At 45.0% G+C, this 12,500-nt stretch overlaps 1 protein-coding gene across 7 annotated transcripts in view; it reads left to right on the top strand.

Annotated features, from left to right (window-relative positions):
- The window catches only part of vti1a (vesicle transport through interaction with t-SNAREs 1A), a 125,767-nt gene that overhangs the window by 25,013 nt on the left and 88,254 nt on the right, over positions 1 to 12,500 (top strand). For 4 of the 7 annotated variants that reach the window (XM_076016222.1, XM_076016218.1, XM_076016225.1 and 1 more), the window contains exons 5-6: positions 4,446 to 4,466; positions 10,373 to 10,457. In XM_076016222.1, the coding sequence (XP_075872337.1) occupies positions 4,446 to 4,466; positions 10,373 to 10,457 (106 nt within the window). The remainder of the gene's footprint in view (positions 1 to 4,445; positions 4,467 to 10,372; positions 10,458 to 12,500) is intronic. The other 3 variants (XM_076016223.1, XM_076016219.1, XM_076016221.1) reach the window with 1 other exon arrangement.

Here is a 12,500-nt window from a genome sequence, read left to right as displayed (position 1 = left end):
ACACACATGGTCACGCACATGCAAATAAATACTTTGCATTCGCAGAGATGCAAACAAAAAAAACAACACAAACAAACAAACAAAAAAAAAAAAAATCCAAAGAGAAAAAGGACAAAGACGACGACTCGAATGCACATTTGCACATTTAGTCCCGCCGTGCTTCATGTGAGTATATTTAGACGGTTCCCAGCTAAGCCGAGCTAAATAAAGTTGTCTGTTTTTCTTTTTTGAACGTCTCCCCATTACCATTTCAATGATGACCCATGAACCGCGCATCTTAGAAACATATGTATTGCGAGCCACGGTGCCTAATTGAAATGCATATTCCCGTCAAATTAAGCGAAGCACAAAAATGACGGTGACATTCCGTGCACAAGTTGGAAGGAGATCCGCTGTCAGAAATGTCACATTTGAGGAATCCTGTCACGGCTCGGCTCTCAAAAAGTCTCACATTTCATCTCAAATCTTCATCACACTCTTTTTTTTGATATTACAAACGCTCATCTAAAATATTGAAATAATGCGTATGCACCGAAAATGTAAACAACCCAAAGTTTAAATATTAAAGCAGTGGTAGCTTGTGGAAATTAGGGCAAAATATGGTCTTCATTTATTACCTAGAAGTGTTTTTTATTGTTGGTAAATAATTTAAAATCCACAAAAATGTGGTTAAATTTTATTGCAGAATATTTTTCATGAATGTAAAATAACACATTTATTTTATATTTTTTATTTCAGTATGTATTGCATAAAATAAATTTGCAGCTTGTGGAAAAAAGTACAGAGGAAATATATATGTATATATATTTAAAAAAAAAAGTAACATAATTTAATAAATTAAATATATTTTATATAACATTGTGTATAGCATTTAACATTTTATAACATTTTATTTTTGTCATTCAAGACAGAAGACCATGCAAATAATACATTTCAAAGCCATAATCACTGTTGTTTTCTCTTCACTCTCCTTTTTCCCCAATACGAAAATATCAAGATTTTTAAACTAATGCTCAAAAAAGGAATTAACTTTATTTAATTTCAGTCAAAAATATTCAAATTGAGCAGAACCACTGTGAAATGCCAAACTCGAGAATACTGTTGCATCATGTATCCGAAAAACTGGGGCCACGGGCAAACTAAATCGGAATGATGTGTTTTCTCCTCCTTCTCCTCCCAGGTGCTGCGTTTTCACCTCATTTTCATTTTCAAAACTTGTGATACAGATAAAGCTCGTCTTGGTCTTGCTGTGAGTGGTGCACTCGGAGCGACGTTGGGGTGTTTTTTTTTTCTTCATTTTTTTTTTTACACAATCTTATTTTATATATATAGAGAGAGAGTGAGAGAGAGAGAGAGAGAGAAAGACAGTGGCGATTGGAGAGGGGGGAAGGAGATGGTGGGGGCCGAGGCCAGTCGGTCAATTTAATTCCTGACGATCTGAAAGAGGTCAGGATCATTTCATATAGCCCTGGCTGAGCAGATCATTACCAGTCACAAATCTGCCGGTTACATGGCAAGGATTTATAGCTAAGTAAATAGGGGACCGTCATAAGTTCTGAAAATGGCGTGTTGGCCCTGCGATAATGGCTAAAGGACGATTTAATAGAGTTGGGCATTTATTCGTTATCTGTATGCGGACAGAGACTGAATTGGCACTATCGCTCGTTTTTTTCCCTTCTTTTTTTTTTTTTTTTAATAATGTGGTAGGCTACTATTGCACATTTTTTTCTCTCCTCCCTCTTTTCTGTTTTTCCCTGCATGCAACACGCACACAAATGTTGCCGTGCACACGCACACACGCGCACACGCACGGTGGCGCACTTGCACATAACACACAAAAGCAGCCAATCGCACGCACGTTTCACACACACGCACACACACACGCACACACACACACACACACACACACACACACCCAGCAACACTATACGGAATAGTTTCGATTTCAGTCACAGCAGAAGGCTTGGCCACAAGAGATTGCGCTGGTTTGAGCCGGCACGGACCAGATTTTACAGGCTACAAAGGTAGCCGATTACCACTTGTATCGAATTCTGTATTGGATATGAAAAAAAAAAATCTTTTGTTTGAAAAAAAAAAAATGCTGATTATCATAACGGAAAAAAAAAATTGCAGCAGTGCAATTTTCGAATGCTGGCCAGCGTCACAAAAAAACAAGGAGAGGGAGAGAGAGAGTGAGGGAGAGAGAGTGAGGGAGGGAGAGAGAGGGTCTGGTTGCAGGAGTAATTATAACATTTACAATGTTGTGTGTTTACGGCTCTCTATGTCTCTTGAGCGGCGCTGGTGCGGATTGGCGACGCCAGGCAGGCAGCGAGCGATGGAGGGAAGGAGGGAGAGAAAGACAAAATGAAAAAAAGAAAAAGAGAAACAAAATAAAGCTAAACAGGAGGACAAACAAGAGGCGCGGCTCGACGTGCCCCCTTCACATAATTCGAGCAAATCCTCCACCAAGGACTCGCACAATCAGCCAGGCAGCACAAATGAGCTGGAGCAGGTTTTGTTTGGTCGCCCATTGACTGATGGCAGGGCAGGGCGGGGGTGGGGGCGGGGGGGTCGCACCATCAACCACCCCAAACCCTCCCCAAATAACCATGTCCACGGTGTAGTTTTAAACTTTGGCCTCCTCAATAAAGCGCCACCAGCGGGGAGCTGCTGCTGCTGCTGCTGCTGCTGCTGCTGCTGCTCAAGTCGGACGCTTTCTCGCTCCTCCTGCGTCTCTTTTTAGGGCGTTCCACTATTATACTTGTTTACCTGCCGCGTTACACTCCGTTTGATAATATTTTTTATAAATGCCAGGCGTGCGAACGCCGAGGTATATTTTTGTTTCTGCGCAATACAAGAAGCGGAGCAAACCAAGCAAACAAACAAACAAACAAACAAATCCATACAGGGACTATTTTTGAGATGCATCAAAAACCTGGAAGAAAAATGGAACAAATGCACGGCTGCTCTCTGTGTTTTTGTTTCTAGAGTCCAGATTCCTCTCCAGCACAAAAACCCAGGAAGTATTTCCGTTCAGTTGTTCTTTGTCCTTTTGAAATTTCCGTCCGACGTAAAAATATGACACATCATTTAGACAGAAACACTTGATGAACAGGCTGATGTGTATCATTTGCTCTGCTTTTTTCTAACATACCAAAACTATTTTATTGACCGGCTTCTTCTTTTTTCAACACTCTTCTTTTTCTCCCTTTTTTTGGAAATATGGCACACAGCACAAGGCTACAACGGCCTTTATCGTGCGCGCACCTTTTATTCTGAACTGTAATAAAAATATATATATTCAAGCCTCCGGAGGGCTCACAACTCGAGATATTTGTCCTTACGCCCTTTCATTTCCTGGCGCTGCCCCCCCGGTGGCTCTCAGCCTCCTCTCCCACTCCTCCACTGCCTTGACTTAAGAGCAGGCGAGGGAAGCAACCTTTCTAATTGCGATTAGACATAATTAATTGCAAATGGGATTGTTTCCCTCCCTCAAACGTCTGATTCGTTATCGCGAGAGGCAGGGTATTTTTAATTTCCCCCCCCTCCCCCTGGACGTGGGTGCGAGGGGTTTGGTGGTGGTGGTGGTGGTGGGAGGGTTGGGGGGGGGGGGTGTTAGAAATAGCATCTCTTATTTACTTCATTTCGGATTTGCTATGCTCTTTCATCAAAACTGCATAGCTATGCTGAGATTCATTTTTTATGATCTGTGGCCGTCCCAATAATCAGATGTTCTGTACGTAAGTGTGTACATCGGATGCGCGTGTAATCGAAGCAGCACGCACCTTATCTTAAGCTACATGAAATATTGACAGCAGCGCGTCGGCATCAATAAACAATGGCGGCGCGTTTCCCTCTGTTTAGCTCCAAAGTGCAGTTTTATTTTTTGAGTCTCTTTTGCGAGAACACAAAACAAAACAAAACACAACAAAAAAAAATAAATCAGCAGAATATCTAACGACACCAAATATCTCCTCAGCCTCTAAACGCCGCCTCGACTCCTAATGTAGCACTTGACTCATGTGTTTTTCGTCTTCGTCCCCCCCCCGCCCCCCTTTTTGGCTTTTCTCCTGCTGCATCAGCGTTGGGGACGCGACTTCCTTGATAGCGTCAGCTGTTAATGCAAGTGGAGCGATCCATTTCCTCTCGCTGTTTAATGTGACAGCGCCAGGACTTGATCTTTGTTTGTTCAAAAAAAAAAAGGAGAGGGAGAAGAAGAAGTCAACCCGGGCGGCGTGTTTAGCTGCGTTTAATGTGTTTGTCTTGTCATTTCCAAATGTGAAACGTGCACGCCAGATGAATCGTCGGGGTTAATTCCGCACCGAGCCACATGACTGATCTTCTTCATGCCATGTTTTTCCCGCTGCACTTTTTTTCACGTCTCTCCTTCGCTCTCTCTCCTTTTTCCCTCTCTCCCTCTTTTTCTTCTTGCTCCCACGGTGCAGCTGATAAAGTTACGGGAAGAGGTAAGTGCTTTCTTGCTTTTGACTCGGCCCTCTTTTATTTTTCCGCACATCTGTTTGAGCGGCTGACAGGTCAAAGCGAAGATAATGAATTTGTGGGAGAAATATACCTTCCCTGCCCGTTTCTGTGCCCCCCTCCAACCCAGAGAAAGTCTTGATAAGATAACACATGTGATTACAGCTTTAAGAGGACAATCATTTTGAGTTGCTTTGATATTTGGGCACAAATTTGATCTAATATTTAAGATGAAACTACAACTTTAAAGATCAGTATAAACAATTAAAGTCTTGATTTCAGTTTTGAGACATCTGAAACCCACGCCATGTATTTTCAATTCAATTCCCCTCAATTCATCTCGGTTCAGTTCAGTTCACTCAGTTCAATTCAATTCAATTGCCCTTATTTAAGAGGGACAATGCAAGTTAATGAACATCACCATATATTAACATTAACATGCCACATTGTTCCCATTAGTGAATTTTCCCACCTCCCCAAAAGAGATGTTCCCCAAGTAAAAGAGCACTCTATGTATTTTTGCTATATGCTCAATGAACCGTTCAAGTCAAATAATCACCGCTCAGTTTTTGTTCTTAGAAAGTTTATCCAGCATCACTTTAGAAGTGGAGTTTGAAATAGAACCAAGTGTATACATATTTAAAGCAACAGTACCGGCAGGTATAAGAAAGAAATGGTATCAAGTGGGACGTCGGACAACAAGTATCAGCATTAACAATATTACCAATATGATTTATGGCCATGAGGTGGTATTAAAGCCCTCACACTGGGCCTTTAACATGGTCAGTATTTGCAACGCTAACCAGTGTCAGAGTCATCTGACGAAACTGTTTCCATCTAAAATCTCTCTGACGTTAACGGGTTTTTCTTGGCTACAGGCCACACGTGTTACAACAGGAACCACGGTTGGTCCGCATCACAGCTAACAAGTTCATTGAGTTAGTGACGCTGTTTACTAATGATGGAATAGGGAAAAAAAACCTCCCAAGCCTAAAGGTATTATTGTGTTTTTACCCCCCTACCATTTAGAAATCTTAGTAATGCTGGGCTCCACTGGCAAAAAGTTGGCACTGCTGTTTTTGGCTGCTATTCGGTCTCTTTGAAGGAGGAAAAGAACGACAGACGCCTATTTTCAAATTTTTTTGGAATAAAATCACGGTCCTCTGAACTTTCCATGTTGTAACTTGTACCAGACATGCCAGGAACAGGCATGGGCTGATTAGGCTGTGCAGGTATTGATTTAAATGTGATTTGACATTGTGATTTGACATAAGGAAATAACGTAATAACTGCCGTAACTCCAACATCTATCTCTTATAACTTTTGTATTTGGTTAAAAATTCAATATATATTTTATATTCATATTACATAGTCCCCAGGGGTTAATTTAGTTCAAGCAGCTCTGACGTAGAGAACACACACATACAAAAAACTAAACAAAATCACAATACAGATAGCAGTACTTGTCCGGCTGAGGCACTTAAGTTACTGTCACTAAATTGTGCTTCAAAATCCAATATTAAATCGTGATTCACAAGCTGCTAATAAACCCAGCTGTTCGATTCTCACCATTTTTAGGAAATCGTGCCAATGAAAGGTGAAGCTTCACATCGAAACTTGCTTCAGAATTGCATTAATTTCCTTAAGCCTCCCTGAAAGCGCAGCAACCGAAATCAAAGTTTAAAGTGATGCCATCCCCGTTGGTGTCGCTCCATTCACACCCATCCGCTACGGCGAGCCCCGTCCCGACCCAGACGCCGCGCCGTCGTGGCTTTTGTTTTGTTTTGTTTTTTTTCCGTCTTTGAATTGTATTTTCCCCCAGACTTCTCTTTCCTCCCTCGTTTTCTCTTCCCACCTTTTGTGCTCCACTTCATAGCCCGAGGTCCAGAAGTCATCTCGCGTTACCTCAACCAGTCTGCGCTAATCAGCCCTGATTTCTGGGCCCTCTTTGCCACTCCACTACCCCATCGCAGCCTTCCCACCCTGCTGCTCTCGCTGCCTTTAAATCAAAGACTGCCGCAGCTTAGACGCACTTAAGCCTCGCTTTAAGAGGAGAGAGAGAGAAAAAAAAAAACTATACTTTTTCCCCCCCCCCTCCTTCAGCCGAAAAACATGTTTAAATATTTAGCACCCATATTCACAGCTGTTTGACACTTGTAATTCCTCGTCTTACAAGTCCCAAACAAACGGCACGGAAGATCACACAGTCAGTCTGAATCACAGCTGTCATCATTATTCACTTTGACTCTCTACCCGCCCTTATTGAAATAATAAGGAAATCATCTGAACTTTGGGAAGTGGTGATCGTAACTGGCTGTGTTTGATATTGAAAAAAGGCAGGAGAGCGAAAGAAGAGGATGGGGAGAGATTTTTTTTCTTTCTTTCTCTCTTTTTTTTTCTTTTTTTCTCCCCCCTTTTGAGCTACGGCTGCATTGTTCCGGGGGCTCCCCGTTAATAACTCACAACTGAGGAGTGTTTCTTGACGCAAAAAAGCACAACAAAAAAAACACCCATTTTCCCGGCTGCTAAGAAGATCTTTGTTCAAAATGTAGGTGTCAGATGAAAAGGGAAACGCGCATAAGAAGAGATGATAGCGCGCTCAGTGGGGTGGAGGGGCACCGGTGCACTCACAGACACACGACGCACAATATTTACCCTCTGTTGTATTCAAATGCCATTGCCGGAGCAGTCCGACGGGCTATTGCACTGCATTTTGCTGAGATCCTGTTTTTTTTTTTTCTTCTCTCCCCCTCCCCCTGCCCTCCTCCTCCTGCCAAAAACCGTCATTTGACGGCAGCATCTCAGGGCTTTTTAAGCCATTAACACGGGCTCGTCGTAACAAAGCCGCACTGCATTCCCTTAAATGCAATCCTGACAAGTGCGCCATGAATTTATCTCCCACACTGTGAGACTTGAGACGGCAGCAGCAGCAGCAGCAGCAAACCCCATAACGCAGTTTGCGTTTGTTTGTTAGCCGTAACCGAAATAGCATCCAGGCAGACTGGTGACTCGCTTTATTTTTAGCCCCAACTTTGTGGATGTCAGACTCACCTTTGGCTGCATACTGTTGCTGTGTATGATTAAGTTTTAATTAGGCACCTTCCTTTATTTCTTCAGGTTTTTTCTCTTCCTTCTGCTCTCGCTGGCTTTCATTCCGTGAGGTTTTCGCTGGTTTCATTATTAGGCCCATCAAGTGTGTCATTACCAGATTTCTTTTTTTATTTTACCGGCTGAACTCTCACCCCTTTCCCTTCTGCTTCTGTCACCGTCAAACTCACGGATGGCATTATTCTAATGATCATACGCATATACACACACCGCCACCGCTGCTGGAGCTGCCGCCGCTGCCGCCGCTGCTGCCGCCGCTGCTGCCGCCACACTTCCCCCACCCCTCGGGCAACCCCTCCCTCCCCCATCCCGCCCGCCCGCCCGCCCACCCACCCGCCCGCATTCACCCTCCCCTTCCCACTCCCCTCCCGGCCCTAAAAAGAAGACAGAACAAGGGAAAGGAGAGAGGGAGAGAAATCGGGAAGAGAAGGCCTTTGAAGTGGCTTTCCATCGCAGCGAGTCTGCCGGCCGTCTCCCCGAGACGTGTCACCTTTGCCGAGAGGGAATAGGAAAATCACGTTTCGAATGGTAATGATAACATACTAATCACTTGAGTTCTTTGAAGAACCTGGGGAGTGCGCTTCTCTGTCAGTATCCCCGGCTGCCTCCTGCTCCCAGGCACACGCCTGGCGCTGCAGCCGTGGTCTAGGTGTATTAGTTTAAGCATTGCATGTCAATACGTGCCCTCTGATCCGTAGGGGCTCATTATAGCCCAGGCAGGCTCCGGATCCACTTCCAGCTCTGTGAGCCGCAGCCGCCACCACCACTGCAACTGCAACTCCTTCACCCCTCGCCCAAAAACAAAACATAAAAACAAACAAACAAACAAACAAACCAAAAAAGAAACCCCAACCCCTGCCACACCCAGAGCGGAAAACGCGCCACACTTTGCATCGCCTCCCACCAAACCCGACAAATTTTGAACCAGTGCCCCTCCTCCGCCCGCCCTCCCTTTAAAAAAAAAAAAAAGAAGAAAAAAAGCATTGTTGCAATTTTAAGTGACATCTGTCAGTGGTGGGACGAAAAAAAGAGGCAGGGAGGAGGAGGGGGTTGTGGAGGGGAGAAGAAGAAAAGAAGTTCAGAGGGAGTTTCCTCCTCCCTGCTCCTCTGCCGTCCCTCTTATTGTCAAACTTTAAAAAGTGTGTCATCCACTTCCCCCCCAACCCCCCCCCCCCCTTTTTTTTTTCTTTCCTTCTTCCTGCACTTTTTTCATTTCCTCTGAGTGATTAGCTGGTACATATTTTGACAGCCTAGCCGAAAACTGGAACTAGCCCCACCCACCCCACCACTCGCTCACTCACTCGCCCGCTCGTGTGGCTGGCAGAAACCCTCATCAGAGAGTCGGGTGTCAGACGTTTGGTGGTGTTTTTGAGTGTCAGACATTTTCCATCTGATCAATTGCGTGACCGATGGTATTGGAAAGGCCCTCAACACCAGTTAACGCTCAGTCAAACATTTCCAAGTCCTCCTCGTGCTGCTTGTGTGCTGTTTATCGTCCTCCCACAGACTCGATGCGGATCCAATTTGGAGCCGCAGGACAGTTTGGGAAGTACTGATGCAGGGCAACAGGGGTTTTTGCGCATGTGATGCTGCAGGTGGTAAAAAAAAAAACCTTCCGCTTACACCGACGGATATCGGTAGTTTTTGACTGAGTTCCACTGTGCAGCATGTTTGGTTGGATTGATGGGCGGGGGTCAGTTTCTGCATGACATTAAGTCAAGCACAAACATTGCATGCAGACATCCTTAAATGCCCTTAAAGTTAAAAGTTTCAGTTAAAAGAAAAACAATAAACGGTTTTGAACGCAATAATCTGCAATAAATAGTAAATGTGTGAATTAATCACCAAGGTCATTTTTATGAGTAAAGGTTATACCTTCAGGTTCCCATAACATATCCATTTTCTAATCTTTATTTTTCATCCTGGACTCCTCAGTAGCAGTTTTGTGTCATTAATTAGCCTGCATTTAGCCCTCTGTTAACAGCCTCCTGCTTAGTTTTCTGTCATAAGTGAATGCTTAGTGGGCACAAAAAAATCCCAATCTATTGGCTGATTGCACTAACCTGAGTGACGTTTCAGTAAACTATGAGTGTCCTTTGTGACATCACAAAGGGCACCTTGTTTGCACAATTTTAACCCTTAAGTTTTGTACTTGCTCGTTGCATAACACCGACATTTGCGTTGCATTAAATCCCCTCGTCGAAAAAAAAAAACAACTTGAAAAAAAAAAAAAAATCCCCTGCTCCTCCGGGACGTCTCCCAACCTGGACCAGATTTCCCTCTTTTTCTTTTTTTGTTTTCCTTTTCAAAACGGCGACGGCTTCAAACAGAAACTTTATTTTGTTTTTAATTCCCTTCAACTCGCCGGCGTCACCTTCGGCGGCGGCGCGCCAGACGGCCGCCGCGCTGGGAGACAATATGAGGAGGCAGCGAACCTCAAAGTAACTTCCTATTTTCATGTCCAAGATGAGGTGGCAGCACCTCTTACATTGTCAGGCCCGACATGCGTATGTTTGATTTTCCATCAGCATATAACACATTGTCATCCATGAAGGTTATTGCCAACATGGCTGCATTGTGTAGCCGCCGCCGCCGCCGCCGCCGCCGACGTGGCTCTGTCTGCTTAGGTGGCGCTGTTGTTGATGTGTTTCTTTGAAACGGGTCCCAGCCCTCTCAATCAGGTTTGTTTTTCTCTGTGTGTGCGTGTGTGTGTGTGTGCGTTGCGTTGCGTTGTGTTGTGTTGTGTTTCTCATTTTTTTTTTTCCTTTTGGTCCATTTGTTGCAGAGAGCGCATCTGTTGGACAACACAGAGAAGCTGGAAAGGTCATCACGGAGGCTGGAAGCCGGCTACCAGATAGCGGTGGAAACCGGTACGTAGCCTGTTTGGGATTGGGTTTGGAAAAAAAAAAGGTGTGGGGGGGGGTTTAGTGGGGGATACCGGGTGGGGAGGGCGCGCTGGAGATAGCGGCGGGCGGGCGGGTGGGAAGGGGAGCAGGGGGGGGTAAGGGTGGGAGGAAGGGGATGAGTGAGCGACAGCAAATTGTCTTGCTCATATGCGAGGTGGGTGGATGTGTGTCTCTGTGTGTGTGTGTGTGTGTGTATGTGTGTGTGTGCGGTGGAGTTAAAAAAAAAAAAAAAACGTCTTTCCTAGGCGCATGATGACATTTTCGGGAGCACATCAAAGGTGAGTCGGGCGGGGGGGTCTAGGGAGTTGGGGGGGGGGGGGGGGGCTCAGGCGACAGATCGGGCGCCGCGTCTCCTTCGCTGCTCCCCAAGAAAATGTGCGCACCGCCGCCACCACGCCTGGTGTGTTTGTGTGTGTGTGTGTGTGTGTGTGTGTTGGCTGGTTGGTGGCGGCGGCGGCGCTGCTCCTTCTTTTTCGTTTCTTTTTTTTTTCTTTCCTCCTCGCACAGACGGAGAGAGAGGGGGGTGGGGGGGGAGTCTACGAAAATAAACAACGTCAGCGTTCCTCCTGAAGTTCTTAATTCGCGAGGAACGCACACACACACACACACACACACACACACACACACACACACACACACACACACACACACAGTAACAATCTCTAAATAAAATCACACTCAAAAAGCCCATAACAATCTCCCTTTTTTCCTCATTATCAAGGATGTTTTTTTTTTTTCATCTTAAAATAGGGAAGGGCAGGAAAAGAAGGAGGGGGGGAAAAAAAATAAAACCTCGTTTGGATCTTAAATAGATTTAACCAGTTAGCACATTTCCTGTCTTCCTGCCTGCCTGACAGTCGCCACGTGTGTGTATTCCTGGGAGTTGAATCAAAGCTCTGCCTCCAAGAATCAGCCGGCTTTATTCCGCAGCTCCTGCTTCCGTAGTTTGGAGAAAGTTTGTCAATTTGCGAAATGATCAGCGGCGTCGACTGACTTAAGAGATTCTAAGTGGCGCAGGGTTTTCCCCACCAACCTCGGCGGTTTAAAGTCGCACCAGCACGTTGATAAATACACTCTCTGCTGGACAACTAGAGCTTCAGCTACTGTAGCTAGCCGTTCATTTTTGTAATCAATTTATCGATAATTTCCCTTCGATTCAGCTCGTTGGAACGATTGTTTGAACAGGCCAAAAAAAATAGGAACTCTGGCTGCATTTCCATGACAGTTTTTCCCAAAATAAAAGCAAAAATTTCGACGAAGTACAATTGGGATTTGCAGGTGTTCCCATTGAATGGTGTGAAACGCATAAGCAGTAATTCTCATACAATCTTGCGGGACGAGATTTTACGAGAATTATGTTTGCTTTTGTTTGTTTACGATGATTTGCTTTTATATTTTTCCTTTTGATTTCTTGTAAAAAGTTTTCCGTCTCCTCCTCCGTCCAAATGTAAGGCGCCAATTTTATTTGACGTGAAATGGTCACGTGACCCCGTCCGTCACGTCCGCTGGCGTGTAAATGCGAAAAAAGTGTCGCAATAAGTATAACCGAACTGACGTTTAGTGACGCCGACAATAAAGAAAAGAAACTCTGATTCCTGAAAATGGCGATTGAATATATATATTTTTTTAATCGTTTCAAGTCGATTGATCGTTTCAGCTGTACTTCAAACTCTACAGATCATCCGGTCCGAGTTTCAAATCCCGCGACAGCCAACAGGTTGTCTTTATTTATTTATTTTTTTTATGTTTCATTTGACCCTGTGGCTTCCTCCTCCTCACTGCTGTTTTTGGGCCTGTAGTTTAACCGTGTTCACTACCTACTGGGATTGGTCCTTCCTTCTACTCTCTCTCCACTCCCTCCCCCCACATCGTGACCCCGGCGGCCTCGCCAGTGGATGCGTCCGCTGCCGTATTGCGCCGGCGGTCCCTCGCCCTTGGTGGAGGAGGCCCTGTGGGGGGGGCAGCTGGGCGCTGGTGAAGCTCCGCCCCCTGCGTCTTTAATCCGTG

The sequence above is a fragment of the Nelusetta ayraudi genome, unplaced genomic scaffold, assembly GCF_046127955.1.
Source record: "Nelusetta ayraudi isolate G7.1 ecotype Tasmania unplaced genomic scaffold, CSIRO-AGI_Nayr_v1 ptg000220l, whole genome shotgun sequence".
NCBI classification, from domain to species: domain Eukaryota; kingdom Metazoa; phylum Chordata; class Actinopteri; order Tetraodontiformes; family Monacanthidae; genus Nelusetta; species Nelusetta ayraudi.
Note: the sequence above shows the minus strand (reverse complement) of the source record. Positions and strands in the feature narration are given on the sequence as shown.